Below are 15,630 nucleotides of genomic sequence, written 5' to 3'. Positions count from 1 at the left end.
CCTTTATGACTCATTTGGCTTGATTTTTTAGTGGGCGGTCATTATGACCCTGAACACAGGTGTCTCATCTCTATTTATCTACATCACCCCATGACATTTTTTGACTAAATGCTAATAAAATGTAGGAGAATATACATGTTATAGTAAACTAATGCAATTTAATTTAGATTTAGATTTTTTCAATGTACCTAAAAAATTGTTTGAACATGTATTTTTCATAAAATCTATGGAGGGGTGAATAACTCAATTCCACTAAAACTGATTGGATTGTTCGTAATGGTGTTGGTGATGAGGTACAAACTATAGTTGGGAGAGGGCTTTAGTTTCTGACCACTTTTGGGTCAAACTGACCCGGGAGCATGACTGTATGTAAGAAACGAACATAACAGGAGGGTTAAAGTATAACATACTAACCTTACACACACTTATAGTTTCGTTGTATGCATTTTTTCGCGCAAATAAATTAACTGCACCCTACCTGTGTTATTGCATTGGAGACTGCAGCTTCAAGTTGTTGGTCCGTCACGCTGTCTTTTTAACCCGTGGTCTTAACAAAACTTCAGAATATTGGCCACGGACGCTCCTCTACGCAAGCCACATTCAAATATCAAGTGGTTTTTTATGTCCACATCACTCCAGCCACTATGCATCATTTGTTGTACAATATCTAAGTAAGGTAACAGGCTGGAGTCCATCTTGCGTGCTTCAGTGCAAAAGGGTGTATATAGCAGTGGCAAACCTAAACACGTCTACTGCGGGAGATAAACACAGAATAAACTCAGTTACCCAAAATGCAACCCTTTATAGTGTCAACTACATTTAACCCTCCTGTTATGTTGCGGGTCAAATTGACCATTTGTTTCTTTGTAAATGTGGGACAGTCTTTCTTGCTCCCTCCAACCATATGTTTCAAAACACACACACACACACCCCGACACACACTCACACATCTTCTCACTTTCCCCCTACTTTATAAGTATTGCTTATTAACCAACCAGGCAGTGTTGCCAGGTCCGCGGTTTTCCCGCGGAATTGGGCTACTTTTGAAGTGTTGCCACGGGTTGAATTTTTTGTCCGCTGGTTCGGGTAGACCTATTTTGCATGCAAATTACATGAATATCTTGAAATAAAAATCCATATTTTAAATTAAATAATTTATTAATACCCTGCAATGTGTTTGCATCGTTAAAATATCCCCGTTTAATTATTTATTCTTTATATTGATTAATTAATATTCTTCTAAGGTTAATACGAATATGTATCACTGGCTTTTATTTTGACTTCATTTTAAGCACTTCCGTTCTGTCGTTTTTGGTTTCAGACAGCAGAAACGAAATACGGAGGTGGTATTCCGTTTTTCCGTTTTTGGTTTTCAAACGGAAAACGAAAAAACCACGTGATTTCCGTATTCCGTATTTGGAATGAAACGAAAACAAACTAACAACGTACGGACCGTCCTGTCCTGGAGCTCCGCACCGCGTCCCTGCTCCTCGTGATAAAGAAGAGTCCGGATGGCGCCGTGGACTCTGAGCCTCCTGGTGCTGAGCCTTCAGGGCGCGGCGGCAGGTGAGTGACCCTTTGATGTTCCCGTGAGAAGCAGAGGCATCGCGAGAGTCAAGGAGAGAGACCCCTTCCTGGGGAAAGACTCAAACACGACGTGACAAACTTAGGACCAAAGTTATGGCGGGAGTAAATGCCGACGTGCCGGTGAAGGAGCCGCTGTCTCCTCGAGGGAGCTAGTGAGGAAGGACGCGAAGTGCGTCGTTCCTCTCCGAAAACATGACGTCACTACATGCCTCTATGTCGGTATTCAACTTCACGCTGCGCTTCATTCAGTGCTAAGACTGTTGTTTATTAAAGTATGACTATTATATTATATATCAATACATATATATTTATATATAATATCTAAATATATTTATTGATATATATATATATCTAAATTATATATATAATAGACGTACTATTTATATATATATAATATTAAAGTATGCCAACATTATATATCATTTATTTCTATATAAATAATATATATTTATATATGTATTTATATATACTTATAAATGATATATTTATATACATATATATAAATTATATATAATATATGTATTATTTTTATATATATATAATATTAAAGTATGCCAAACATATATACCATTTATTTCTATATAGATAATATATATTATTTATATATGTATTTATATGTACTTATAAATAATATATTTATATATATAAATAATATACAGGACTGTCTCAGAAAATTAGAATATTGTGATAAAGTTCTTTATTTTCTGTAATGCAATAAATAAATAAAAATGTCATGCATTCTGGATTCATTACAAATCAACTGAAATATTGCAAGCCTTTTATTCTTTTAATATTGCTGATTATGGCTTACAGCTTAAGAAAACTCTAAAATCCTATCTCATAAAATTAGAATATTTCCTCAGACCAAGTAAAAAAAAAGATTTATAACAGCAAAACAAAATCAAACATTTGAAAATGTCCATTAATGCACTCAGTACTTGGTTGGGAATCCTTTTGCACGGATTACTGCATCAATGCGTGGCATGGAGGCAATCAGCCTGTGGCATTGCTGAGGGTTTATGGATGCCCAGGATGCTTCAATAGCGGCCTTTAGCTCATTTGCATTGTTGGGTCTGGTGTCTTTCAGCTTCTTCTTCATAATACCCCACAAATTCTCTATGGGGTTCAGGTCAGGGGAATTGGCAGGCCAATCGAGGACAGTAATGCCATGGTCAGTACACCAGTTACTGGTGGTTTTGGCACTGTGGGCAGGTGCCAGATCATGCTGGAAAATGAAATCCTCATCTCCATAGAGCTTTTCAGCAGACGGAAGCATGTAGTGCTCTAAAATCTCTTGGTACACAGCTGCATTTACTCTGGACTTGATGAAACACAGTGGACCAACACCAGCAGCTGACATGGCTCCCCAAACCATCACTGACTGAAGAAGAAGCTGAAAGACACCAGACCCAACAATGCAAATGAGCTAAAGGCGCTATTGAAGCATCCTGGGCATCCATAAACCCTCAGCAATGCCACAGGCTGATTGCCTCCATGCCGCGCCGCATTGATGCAAAAGTAATCCATGCAAAGGATTCCCAACCAAGTACTGAGTGCATTAATGGACATTTTCAAATGTTTGTTTGTTTTGTTGTTATAAATCTTTTTTACTTGGTCTGAGGAAATATTCTAATTTTATGAGATAGGATTTTAGAGTTTTCTTAAGCTGTAAGCCATAATCAGCAATATTAAAAGAATAAAAGACTTGCAATATTTCAGTTGATTTGTAATGAATCCAGAATGCATGACATTTTTGTTTTTTTAATTGCATTACAGAAAATAAAGAACTTTATCACAATATTCTAATTTTCTGAGACAGTCCTGTAGATGTCACAGAGTCGTCAGAGATATGAAAATAATACATTTATGTATGTTTGTGTCTTGGATGTGCTGGAAAACAACTTCACAGATCTCTTCAAGTGGGAAAACGATGACATCATTATTATTATTAATATTATTCAATCTGTATCTATAATAATTCAGTTATTGTGGATTCTTTACTGTTTTTATTGCTTATTTATAATTATTGATCTTGTTTCTTTTCTGCACTTTACTCTCTGCTGCCTTAATAATAATAATAATAATATGAATTATTTCTGTTGCAGTGATTCACTCTCTGAAGTTCTTCTACACTGCGTCGTCTGGAGTCCCAAACTTCCCAGAGTTTGTGACTGTTGGTCTGGTTGATGAACAGCTGATGCTTCACTATGACAGCAACACCAGGAGAGCAGAACCCAAACAGGCCTGGATGAGCAGAGTCACAGAGGAGGATCCTCAGTACTGGAAGAGGAACACTGAGGTCTCCAGGTTCAGCCAGCAGGTCTTCAAAGTCAACATTGAAACTCTAAAGAAACGCTTCAATGAAACTGGAGGTTTGTTTATGTTTCACACATTTTGATTATATTGTCATCCTGTATTACACACACACACACACACACACAGACACACACACACAATCACATGGACACACACACCCACCCAATCACACACACACAGACACATACACACACAGACAGACACATACACACACACACAGACACATACACACACACACACTAACCCTGAGACGACGGCTTGCTGCTGTACTCCACTGACAGTGTTTCTGTCCATCCCATAATAAGCATAATATCTCTTTATCTCCACCGGCAGACAGGACCACATGTCCATGTGTCACTTAGACCACACACGGCCATCCCATAATGTCTCTTTCTCTTTCTCTCTCAGATGTCCACATGGTACAGATGATGTCTAGCTGTGAATGTGAATGGATGATGAGACTGGTGAGGTCAAGGTTATGAGCAGTATGGTTTGATGGAGAGGACTTCCTGTCTTATGACCTGGAGACAGAGTCATGGATCGCTCCCAGACAACAGGCCGTCATCACCAAACTCAAGTGGGAACAGAGCAAAGCCAGGATGGCATACAGAAAGCACTACCTCACTCAGGAGTGTCCTGATTGGCTGAAGAAGTATGTGACCTATGGGAGGAGCTCTCTGATGAGAACAGGTAGAGTCACATGACCTCGCCTCGTGGACACGACGCTCATCAACCTTCTCTTGTTCCTGACCAACAGTCACGTGTCTCCTCCCTCTGCCTCCTTCTCTCCTTCACCACATGTCCTCCCTCACTTCCTCCCCCACACTCATCCCCACTCGGTCCCTCCATCATCTCCCTCTCTCTCTCTCTCTCTCTCTCTCTCTCTCCCTCTCTGTGTCTCTCACTTTCTCTCTCCAGTGTTAAGTTAAATATATTTTACACTTTCAAACCTTTTTTATGATAATATTGAATATTATTTTACTATTTAAGATGCCACCGTCGAGTCAAGACAAATCAGCACACATTTTATGAAAGAAGTTAAAAGTTGCCACAGAAAATACTGTAAAAAACTATTTAAATCACTGAAAAGTGATGAAACTTCTGTTAAGCACAATGTTCCAGACACAAAATATCCATTTTGAAAATATTTTGAATGACCTTCAGTATTGTTAGTAATGGTGTTGGTGATGAGGTACAAACTATAGTTATTAGATTTTTTGTTTCGACACACACACACACACACACACACACACACACACACACATACACACACACACACACACACACACACACACACACACACACACACACACACTTCAGCCTCAATTTTCGGTCAGCCACTTTCTTCTTTTGTTGAATTATGATTGTTGTATATTTGTGATTGTTCGGTGTTGTTGCCTGTGTTTGTACGTATGGCTGTGTGTTTAGCCGTATGGCTATATCTCTGCATGTACATTTAGATAAGCCATATTCAGTCGGCTTTTTATTAGAGCAACAAGTCATGATCTTGTTTAGCTAATAGCAACAGGTTTAGCCTATAGCCTAACAGGTCGTGGCCTCTTTAGCTCAGAGCAGTAGTCACATGTAGGCTACTTATATCTGATCCAATACATCTGCACACTTAGATTAGTAGAAAGACAATCTTATATTTTCTTCTAATTTTATATTACACAGTTAACTACTCCCAAAAGAGGAAGCTTCAGAATTAGTGTAGCATTGTAATAGGTATCAGGGCACTGCAGAACAAATCCTCACTGCAGCTTCCCTGGTCCCTGGTCGTACCAGTCTGCAGCCACAGATGCACCTCATAAAATGGGGGGGATGATTTTAATGTTTAGGGGTACAAGGCAACAGTCTTTTTCAATACCTGTAAACTTCATTGTAGATGGTGAGGTTGTTCTTTACAGGCATAGTAGCTTGTCCAACAATTTTGCTGGAGAAGCCATCTATTGCCAGTACATGAGTCACGCCAAACATGACAATCTTCTCATTTTGGTCCATGTGGTTGCGACACATAGGCTGCATTTGTGGACCCATATAGGATGGTAAGGAAGAGGTTGAGGTTCCTTGCTCTTTAAACACAGACAAAAAGAACATCATGACCTTATTGAATAGCACAACATATTCTAATTTGAGAAAAAAAAAAAAAACCTGGCATCGCGGCTCCATGGTAAGGTGGGTGAATGTTAAGAAAACAGCTCCAACAATTCTCTGATGCGAAGACACCTGCAGCTGGGAATTGAGCTACTTTTGAAGTGTTGCCCGCGGGTTGAATTATTTGGAATGAAACGAAAAACAACTAACAAACGCATACTGACCGTCCTGTCCTGAGCCCGCGGCGATACGGACCGTCCGGTCCGGGCTCCGCACCGGGCGTGCCTGCTGCCATACTGATTGCCTCCATGCCGCCGCATTGCTGATTGCCCCATGCCACGCCGCATTGATGCAGTAATCCATGCAAAAGGATTCCATGCAAAAATCCCAACCAAGTACTGAGTGCATTAATCACACACACAGACACACACACAATCACATGGACACACACCACCCGTCCACACACACACACAGACACACACACACACACACAGACACACACACACAATCACATGGACACACACACCCACCCAATCACACACACACAGACACATACACACACAGACAGACACATACACACACACACATACAGACACATACACACACACACACTAACCCTGAGACGACGGCATGCTGCTGTACTCCACTGACAGTCTTTCTGTCCATCCCATAATAACTCTTTATCTCCACCGGCAGACAGGACCACATGTCCATGTGTCACTTAGACCACACACGGCCATCCCATAATGTCTCTTTCTCTTTCTCTCTCAGATGTCCACATGGTACAGATGATGTCTGGCTGTGAATGGGATGATGAGACTGGTGAGGTCAAAGGTTATGAGCAGTATGGTTTTGATGGAGAGGACTTCCTGTCTTATGACCTGGAGACAGAGTCATGGATCGCTCCCAGACAACAGGCCGTCATCACCAAACTCAAGTGGGAACAGAGCAAAGCCAGGATGGCACACAAAAAGCACTACCTCACTCAGGTGTGTCCTGATTGGCTGAAGAAGTATGTGACCTATGGGAGGAGCTCTCTGATGAGAACAGGTAGAGTCACATGACCTCGCCTCGTGGACACGACGCTCATCAACCTTCTCTTGTTCCTGACCAACAGTCACGTGTCTCCTCCCTCTGCCTCCTTCTCTCCTTCACCACATGTCCTCCCTCACTTCCTCCCCCACACTCATCCCCACTCGGTCCCTCCATCATCTCTCTCTCTCTCTCCTCTCTCTCTCTGTCTCTGTGTCTCTCACTTTCTCTCTCCAGTGTTAAGTTAAATATATTTTACACTTTCAAACCTTTTTTATGATAATATTGAATATTATTTTACTATTTAAGATGCCACCGTCGAGTCAAGACAAATCAGCACACATTTTATGAAAGAAGTTAAAAGTTGCCACAGAAAATACTGTAAAAAACTATTTAAATCACTGAAAAGTGATGAAACTTCTGTTAAGCACAATGTTCCAGACACAAAATATCCATTTTGAAAATATTTTGAATCACCTCTTCAGAAGCTTACTTGTCACTGACCCATATATATATCTATATATATATATATATATATACCTCTATTACCACACAGCAGATGGCGATGATGATGGAGAACCTCTCACCTGTCTCTCCTCCCTCTCCAGAGCTTCCCTCGGTGTCTCTCCTCCAGAAGACTCCCTCCTCTCCAGTCCGCTGCCACGCGACCGGCTTCTACCCGCGCTCAGCCGCACTGTTCTGGAGCAAAGATGGAAAGGAGCTGCGGGGCGTGGACCACGGAGAGATCCTCCCCAACCACGACGGATCCTTCCAGATGAGCGTCGACCTGAAACTCTCAGCAGTCCCAGCTGAAGACTGGAGGAGGTACCAGTGTGTGTTTTTCAGCTGTCTGGTGTGGAGGAGCCCATCGTCATCCCGCTGGAAGAAGCTGGGATCAGGACCAACGCAGGTGAGACCAGGAGGGATGAAGGTGGGCACCTTTAGACCATGAAGTTCATTCAACGTGTGCTGACAGCCAGAAAGGAGTTTCAATTTGATTGTCCGAAGTTCTCATGTGTCAAAAAACTAAATGAACAACAGACAAGACAGAGGAGGCCGACACAGTCTACAGGCCGGCTTCACCGCTTCAGGGTGTGACTGTTTGTTTTCTGCTCAACAGAGAAGCCTTCTGGCATGACCACCATCATCATCATCATCATCAGCCTCGCCGTACTGGCTGTTCTTGCTCTCGCTGTGGGAGGAGTCATGGCTTACAGAAAGAGGAAAGGTGAGAGACCCAAACAGAGACGTTAGTATTTATATAAACAGACTCACCCAGGATGAGAGGCATCAAGCCCCCGGCTGACTGCCGTCGTGTTGGAGTTTCCCCCGGGGAACCAGAGGGTCGCCTCCCTGCGCCTACGGGTCGGGGAGTCAGGCTCTGACTGTTTGAGCTTATGCACCGAACCGCAGTTCAGAGTATCCGGCCTTCTTGGAGTCGGTGGTCCTGGAGAGGGACCGCCTGCCGACTCCAGAGTTCTCCTGGGAGACTTCAACGCTCAGGTGGGCCACGACAGAGAAACCTGGCGGGGTGGTTGGGAGGAACGGCTTCTGATCTGAACCGGCGGTGTTCTGTTACTGGACTGCTGTGCTAGCTACGGTTTGTCCATAAGGAACACCATGTTCCTACAAGGGGCTCATAAGTGGACCTGGTACCAGAACAACTGAGGCCAGAGATCAATGATCAACTTTGTAAAGTATCATCTGATCTGTGGCGGTGTGCCTTGGACAGTCGGGTGAAGTGAGAACAGAGCGGTCAACTGACCACCACCTGGTGGTAAGTTGGATCAGATGGAGGAGAGCCGCTAGAGAAAACCTGGTAAGCCCAAACATGTCGTGCGGGAAGTGGGAATGTCTTGCGAGGATCCTGTCCAGAGCTCTTCAATTCCGAGCTCGGAAGAACTTCTCAGACACCACAAGGAGGTTGGACATGGAACCGAATGGAACATGTTCAAAGCCTCTCTTGTGGACACGGCCTCTAGGAGTTGTGGTCAGAAGGTCATCGGTGCCCGAGAACCTGGTGGTGGACACCAGGGGCGATGGAAGCAGTCAAGCTGGAGAAGGAGGCCTTCAGGGCCTGGTTGGCTCAGGGTTCTCCTGAAGCAGCTGACAGGTACTGGCAGGTCAGAAGAGTTCGGGAAGGCCATGGATACGGACTTGCAGTTGGCTGCAACGAGGTTCTGGCAAACTCTCCGACGGCTCTTGTAGGGAAAGTAGCGCCTACCCCAAGTTACCCTCAGCGGGGTGGTGGTTCCATTTTCTAAATGAGTCTACTCAGTCTCCCGGGGATAGCTCTAGATCTGAGGCCTTGGTGCTTTGCCGGACATCGGTGGATTGCTCCCCCCAGGTGGGGACGGAATGCCTACCGCAGGTATATCGTGTTCTTGTTCGCAGGTCAGACCAGTCTGTCTACATTCCGACCCTCACCAGGAACTCTGGGTCATGACCCAAAGAACGAGGTCTTGGATACAAGAGGCCTAGAGGAGTTTCCTCCTCAGCCTTAGACATAGGGTAAGGAGTTCGTTCCTCAGGAGGGAACTTGGAGATGAGGTGCTACTCCTTTGTGTCGAAAGGAGTCAGCTGAGGTGGTTTGGGTATTTAATCAGGATGCCTCTTGGGCGCCTCCCATTGGATATTTTTCGGGCACAACCCGAATAGGAGGAGACCCCGAAGAAGACCAGAGGAGGGATTATATCTGGAGGGGGTCTGCTGCCCCCGCGACCCGATCCCTGCTAGGCGGAGGACAATGAATGGATAGATGGAATATTTTATAAACATGTCTGTTTTGTGCTGTTTATTCTTTGCACAAGTGACACATGAGAAATAAAAAACTCTTTTAATCTCCAAGAGGAGTCAGAGTGAGCGTTTTGCTTTAGGCTCACAGAGTGACCGGCTTCCTGTGAGGAAGGCTGGAAGCCACGGGGGCAGGACTCAAAGGCCGACTCGAGACGAGGGAGTCTGGTTCAGAATAGAAGTCTTTACTTTGGGCTGGGTTCGGCACAATAATCAGAGAGGCAGGCAGAGGCATCCGGATCCACAGGCAGAGAGTCTTGGGTGGACAGAAACAGGGCACAGCACAGGAAGGCACACGGGGGTAAAACTGGCACTGAACAAGGAGTAGACACGGACTAAATACACAGGGGAACAATGAGGGCGGGGCTTATAATCACACAGGAGGGCGACACAGGGAGGGAGGAGTTTGAAACGAGAGACCAGGCGAGGGACAGAAAACACAACAGAAACAGAGAGACAACAAAAACTACCCAGAAGGTCTGGAGGCTACACGCCCCTGTTGGAGCTGCTTTGCATCCCACAGGAGGATGGCGTAAATGATGTCAGAGAAGTGAAGGAAGAGAAGTCATCAGAGGGAAAGACGAGAAGAGGGGATCCCATCCACTGACATGTCCTCTTTGCTTTTCTTATTTCAGCCAAATGCCCTCCGACTTCTGACAACAGCTCCGAGCTCTCTGAGCTGAACCAGAGACTCAGGGATGACCTCGGCGACCTGCACGTGTTGCTTCTGGGATGGTTTCTGTGGTTTGAGGAGCTTCTGTGATGGTTTCTGTGGTTTGAGGAGCTTCTGTGATGGTTTCTGTGGTTTGAGTTGCTTCTAGGATTTCTGTGTTTCTGTGAGACTCAGGATGACCTCGCGTGGGTTTCTGTGGCTTGAGGAGCTTCTGTGATGGTTTCTGTGGTTTGAGGAGCTGTGATGGTTTCTGTGGTTTGAGTTGCTTCTGGGATGGTTTCTGTGGTTTGAGTTGCTTCTGTGATGGTTTCTGTGGTTTGAGGAGCTTCTGTGATGGTTTCTGTGGTTTGAGGAGCTTCTGTGATGGTTTCTGTGGTTTGAGGAGCTTCTGTGATGGTTTCTGTGGTTTGAGGAGCTTCTGTGATGGTTTCTGTGGTTTGAGGAGCTTCTGTGATGGTTTCTGTGGTTTGAGGACTTCTGTGATGGTTTCCTGTGGTTTGAGCTTCTGATGGTTTCTGTGGTTTGAGTTGCTTCTGTGATGGTTTCTGAGGTTTGAGGTGCTTCTGTGGTCTGAGTTGCTTCTGGGATGGCTTCTGTGGTTTGAGGAGCTTCTGTGGTGGTTTCTGTGGTTTGATGGCTTCTGATGGTTTCTGTGGTTTGAGGAGCTTCTGTGATGGTTTCTGTGGTTTGAGGAGCTTCTGTGGTTTGAGGAGCTTCTGGGATGGTTTCTGTGGTTTGAGGAGCTTCTGTGGTGGTTTCTGTGGTTTGAGGAGCTTCTGTGATGGTTTCTGTGGTTTGAGGAGCTTCTGTGATGGTTTCTGTGGTTTGAGGAGCTTCTGTGATGGTTTCTGTGGTTTTGAGCTTCTGTGATGTTTCTGTGGTTTGAGGAGCTTCTGTGGTGGTTTCTGTGGTTTGAGGAGCTTCTGCGATGGTTTCTGTGGTTTGAGTTGCTTCTGCGATGGTTTCTGTGGTTTGAGGAGCTTCTGTGATGGTTTCTGTGGTTTGAGATTGTGGCCTGAGTCTGGGATGGTTTCTGTGGTTTGAGGAGCTATGGTTTTTTGATGATGGTTTCTGTGGTTTGAGGAGCTTCTGTGATGGTTTCTGTGGTTTGAGGAGCTTCTGTGATGGTTTCTGTGGTTTGAGGAGCTTCTGTGATGGTTTCTGTGGTTTGAGGAGCTTCTGGGATGGTTTCTGTGGTTTGAGGAGCTTCTGTGATGGTTTCTGTGGTTTGATGAGGCTGTGATGGTTTCTGGTTTGAGGGCTTCTGTGATGGTTTCTGTGGTTTGAGGAGCTTCTGCGATGGTTTTGACTCTATTTTGGATGTTTGAGGTCTACATGATGCTGTAAATATGTGGTTTTGTTTTTTATTTACACATTTATGATGAATAATTTAGTTTTATATTGTATGTTATTTTTCTTGTCAGGTTCATGGATCAATCTTGCTCCGGATCAAGAAGTGATGTCACCACATTCTCCTCCATGAACTGTGAATTCTTCGATTATTCATCATTCGCATCGTAGATCGATTGAATCGGGAGTTGGGAATCTAGTTTACTATTGATTATTGATTTTGATACAAAGAAAACACATTTCAGAAATTACAAGCGAAAACAACGGTGACGTTAAATTATTGGGATCGTTTAGTTTGAATTAAGAACAATGTAATTTCCTCTGATGAAATGTTTGTTTAAACACAACGACGATGATTCTTGTTGGAGATGTTCAGAACACTGGAAGCATCTCTCCACACATAAGTGAGTTCATCTCAAACAAATCCACCATCGATGCACTTTAATACTTCTGCTGTTGGGGTTTCTGCTAAAATCAACACACACACACATACATACACACACACACACACACACACACACAGTTTGCTTGTATATTTCCTTTTTCTAGCGCCAGGACAAAGTAAATAATAATTTATGTTTCAGTGTTCACTTGTCACTGTATTAATCAATCAGTTTTTTTGTTCCGTAACATCTTCATAAATCTTCTTGAATATTTATGTCCTGCTAGCGTTTTGGGACAGAGGAGCGTTTCCTCTCTCGGTGTAAAAGGAGCTTCTCTCTCGTGTCGCTCCACTTCTTTCCTTTTGTACTTTAGTTTTGCTTTTCAATAAATGACCCAATACTCCAAATGTCCGTGTGTCTTTCTGTTACATGAAGAGTGTTGCTGTGTTTTACTGCCCTTTGTCCTGTAAACTTTGTCATCTTCACTTTATTGATTCCCAAGGATCATAATGACAGAGCAACACATGTTGTGATTCTAGTAGCTGCCATGAATGTAATATGTAGTCCTCCCCATTGTGTTAAGGCAGGGATTTGGGTAGGCGCTGGGGTGCGCAGCTGTCTCTAGGGGGTGTGCGAGAGAAAAATGTAATGGTGGTCTAATGGTGTAATAATTAATATTAAACATTCTCAGGGCTCTCAAGTGCCATGCATTGAGCGTGAGACTCACGCATTTCGGTCTTAACTCCCGTATTTCTCATGCTGAAAAAAACTCTCGGCCATTCAATGTTTGAATGCAGGGGTGCTCAATACGTCCGCAGAGCTCCGACGCCGGTCTGCGCGCATCGGGACGGAGCAAAGAAAGTCACATCATAACACACACAGTAGTATATATATATATATATATATATATGTATGGAAAATTTTATTCTGTTTTGTTCCGAAATTCTCCTTCAGGCTGCTTAATATTACCCCTTAAAAAAACGGTTGCACTGAAATCTGCCCGGCAACTGATGACTTTCAATCTTATAACAGTCAGAAAGTTCTCCTTTTCGCTCCTCCAAATCCACGGTATCCTCTTCACTAGATGTGCTGCATGGCTGGTTACAGGGCTCTACAGCCTTGTGCAGCGAGCACACTGGTGGTTCTCCTGGGGGCTTCTTATTAATCCTCCGTACGAGACTTTGTCACGTAACTCCTCCCACAGCGCTGCCAGCACATGCGTCAAAATACATGAACATGTGCGGCCTGATTGGGAAATGTGTGCCATGACTTATCAAATGATTCGCCTGGCAGTTTCCCCAAAAAACACGAAAAAGAGCTTAGAATTGGACCATTTCAGAGTTTCTAATGGGCGTGTCTGGCGCTGCTCAGTGATGTCATCGGAGGGTTGGAAGGAGCATCAGACTCTTCAGACGCCATTGTTGGATCAGATTGTAGGAAACGTTGTGCTCGTCGTACAGACGTGTCGATGGAACCCAACAGAAAGGTTTCTTCCCCCAAGCAGCAAAGGACGAACATACTAAGGCCTCTGCTCCTCAGTCCCTACTGCTCCTTCACACACACACACACACACACACACACACACACACACACACACACACACACACACACACACACACACACACACACACACACACACACACACCTGCAGCTGAGCCTAAACACACCCTACTGCCCGACTCAGGCCAGGGCAACAACATCTCTCCCTCCCCTCTCCTCCCCTCCCCTCCCCTCCCCCCCCTCCCCCCCCCCCCATATGAGAGATGGAGAGGAAGTAAGCCTAACCATCTGCTTCCCCGGCCTATGGATCACCTTGAAATTAAAAAGCTGTAAAGCCAGATCCCACCGGGGGCTCCGGGCGTGGTGTCCTTCATGCGGTGGAGCCACTGCAGCGGGGCGTGGTCCGCCAGAGGGGCCGAGGGCCCAGGAGGTCGGAGAGAGGCACTCCTTCTCCACCGGGCTGAACCCGCCCTCCCTCTCCGACAGCTGATGTACAGCACGGGGCGGGCGGCCCAGCCCTCTGCTCGACGCATCAGTCTGCAGACTAAAAGGGAGAGAGAAGTGTGAAGGAGTGGTTCCCCACTGGAAAATCATTTCCCGGCGGCTCTTCGGCACCGGCAACTTGGTGTTGGATTCCTACCGGAAAGTTGTATGTCTCCCGGGACCGGGGGAGGGTGTTGGAGAGCCGGCGACCTGGATCACCTGGCCCACCTCCATCAGCTGACACTCCCAACGCTCCTGCCCTGACGTTTGAGGGACCCCTGTGGGTTGGGAAGGGTGCCGGCATTTGCTGAGGTCGAAGGCTTGGGGTACCGAGGGAAGGCTGCCGACCGTGGGGCCGGTGTGGTGCGCACCAGGAATCTCCCCTGTGGGGATGGTGTTGGTCGGGTCGGAACGGCTCCAGGATCACCCCCTCGGCCCCCGCCTGCGACCCTCCTGTGCTCGCGGGCTGCAGCCACCTCGTCTCGGCGTCCCTCAGCCGCTGCGTGTACGTGAAAGGTCGGTCGTCGGGCCCCAGTGTGGCCTCGCGAAACCTCTGCCGGTGATCCTCCGGGGTCAAACCCAGCAGATCCATAACCGCCTTGTGCACGTCCGCGTACCTGTGGCGGGCTGCCGGGGAAAGACCCGGGGCCTCCCCGGTGAGCAGGGGCAGGAGGCTAACCGCCCACTCCGCCGCCGGCCTCTGCCACCGCCTTGATTGTCTAAAAAAACCCGACTGCACGTTGTTCATTGCCGTCGTGTTATGCAGCGCCACCCCGCCAAGGGGGAAGGATTCGGTGGAGTCGCAGCTGTCCGGGTGGCAAGCCGCTCCAGGGCGTGAGTCTGCAGCCTCCCTGGACCAGGAGCGTCCCCAGAATCTGCCGGTTCTCCTCCGCCTGGTCCCGCTGCACGACTGCCATCCCCCCAGCATCTGCCATAGCACATTAACTTGCCCGGTCGGCAGGTCTGGGTGCTGTTCGATGTTCTCCAGGTGTGCTTTTTAAAACAGGTGTATGGCTGTCACAGGCAGGTTTCTCTCCTCAAGCACCAAAGGATGAACATACAAAGATATCTGGTAATATAATTGATTATAACTGCAGACTGTGCCTCTACTCTCCACTCTCGCCTCAGCAGGTGGCTGATAAACAATCAGCCACCAGCTGAGGCCAATTAGACACCATTTATTTTTCCTATTAAATCTACATATACAGAAACAGCTATGAAAAAATTAAGAGACCACTATAAAAGTATCAGGATCTCTGGTTTTACCAGTTATTGGTATGTGTTTGAGTAAATTAAAATGTTTTATTCTATCAACTACTGACAACATAGAGTTGAGATGGATCTTACTCTGACATAAAAAAGATGCATATATGGAAATAGACTAACACACAGATTAGTCTCTGCTGGTGGCTGATTAAC

The 15,630-nt window shown here is 45.6% G+C and overlaps 1 protein-coding gene across 1 annotated transcript; it reads left to right on the top strand.

Moving 5' to 3' along the window:
- Window positions 1–1,477: 1,477 nt before the first annotated feature.
- LOC130190324 (class I histocompatibility antigen, F10 alpha chain-like) lies at window positions 1,478–8,251 on the top strand. Its single transcript, XM_056409700.1, has 5 exons — window positions 1,478–1,566; window positions 3,693–3,959; window positions 6,769–7,047; window positions 7,638–7,939; window positions 8,150–8,251. Exons 1-5 carry the CDS (start codon window positions 1,512–1,514, stop codon window positions 8,165–8,167), a joined length of 921 nt encoding a protein of 306 aa, XP_056265675.1. The 5' UTR covers window positions 1,478–1,511; the 3' UTR covers window positions 8,168–8,251.
- The last annotated feature ends 7,379 nt before the right edge of the window (window positions 8,252–15,630 follow it).

Source organism: Pseudoliparis swirei, chromosome 1 (genome assembly GCF_029220125.1).
Source record: "Pseudoliparis swirei isolate HS2019 ecotype Mariana Trench chromosome 1, NWPU_hadal_v1, whole genome shotgun sequence".
Lineage (NCBI taxonomy): Eukaryota > Metazoa > Chordata > Actinopteri > Perciformes > Liparidae > Pseudoliparis > Pseudoliparis swirei.
Note: the sequence above shows the minus strand (reverse complement) of the source record. Positions and strands in the feature narration are given on the sequence as shown.

What these genes read in the sequence shown, in the direction of transcription:
- LOC130190324 (XM_056409700.1), top strand. Translation starts at nt 1,512, where the DNA reads ATGGCGCCGTGGACTCTGAGCCTCCTGGTGCTGAGCCTTCAGGGCGCG. An exon ending in ACGCTTCAATGAAACTGGAG is followed by an intron (nt 3,960 to 6,768) that starts GTTTGTTTATGT and finishes TTTCTCTCTCAG; the next exon opens with ATGTCCACATGGTACAGATG. An exon ending in GAGCTCTCTGATGAGAACAG is followed by an intron (nt 7,048 to 7,637) that starts GTAGAGTCACAT and finishes CTCCCTCTCCAG; the next exon opens with AGCTTCCCTCGGTGTCTCTC.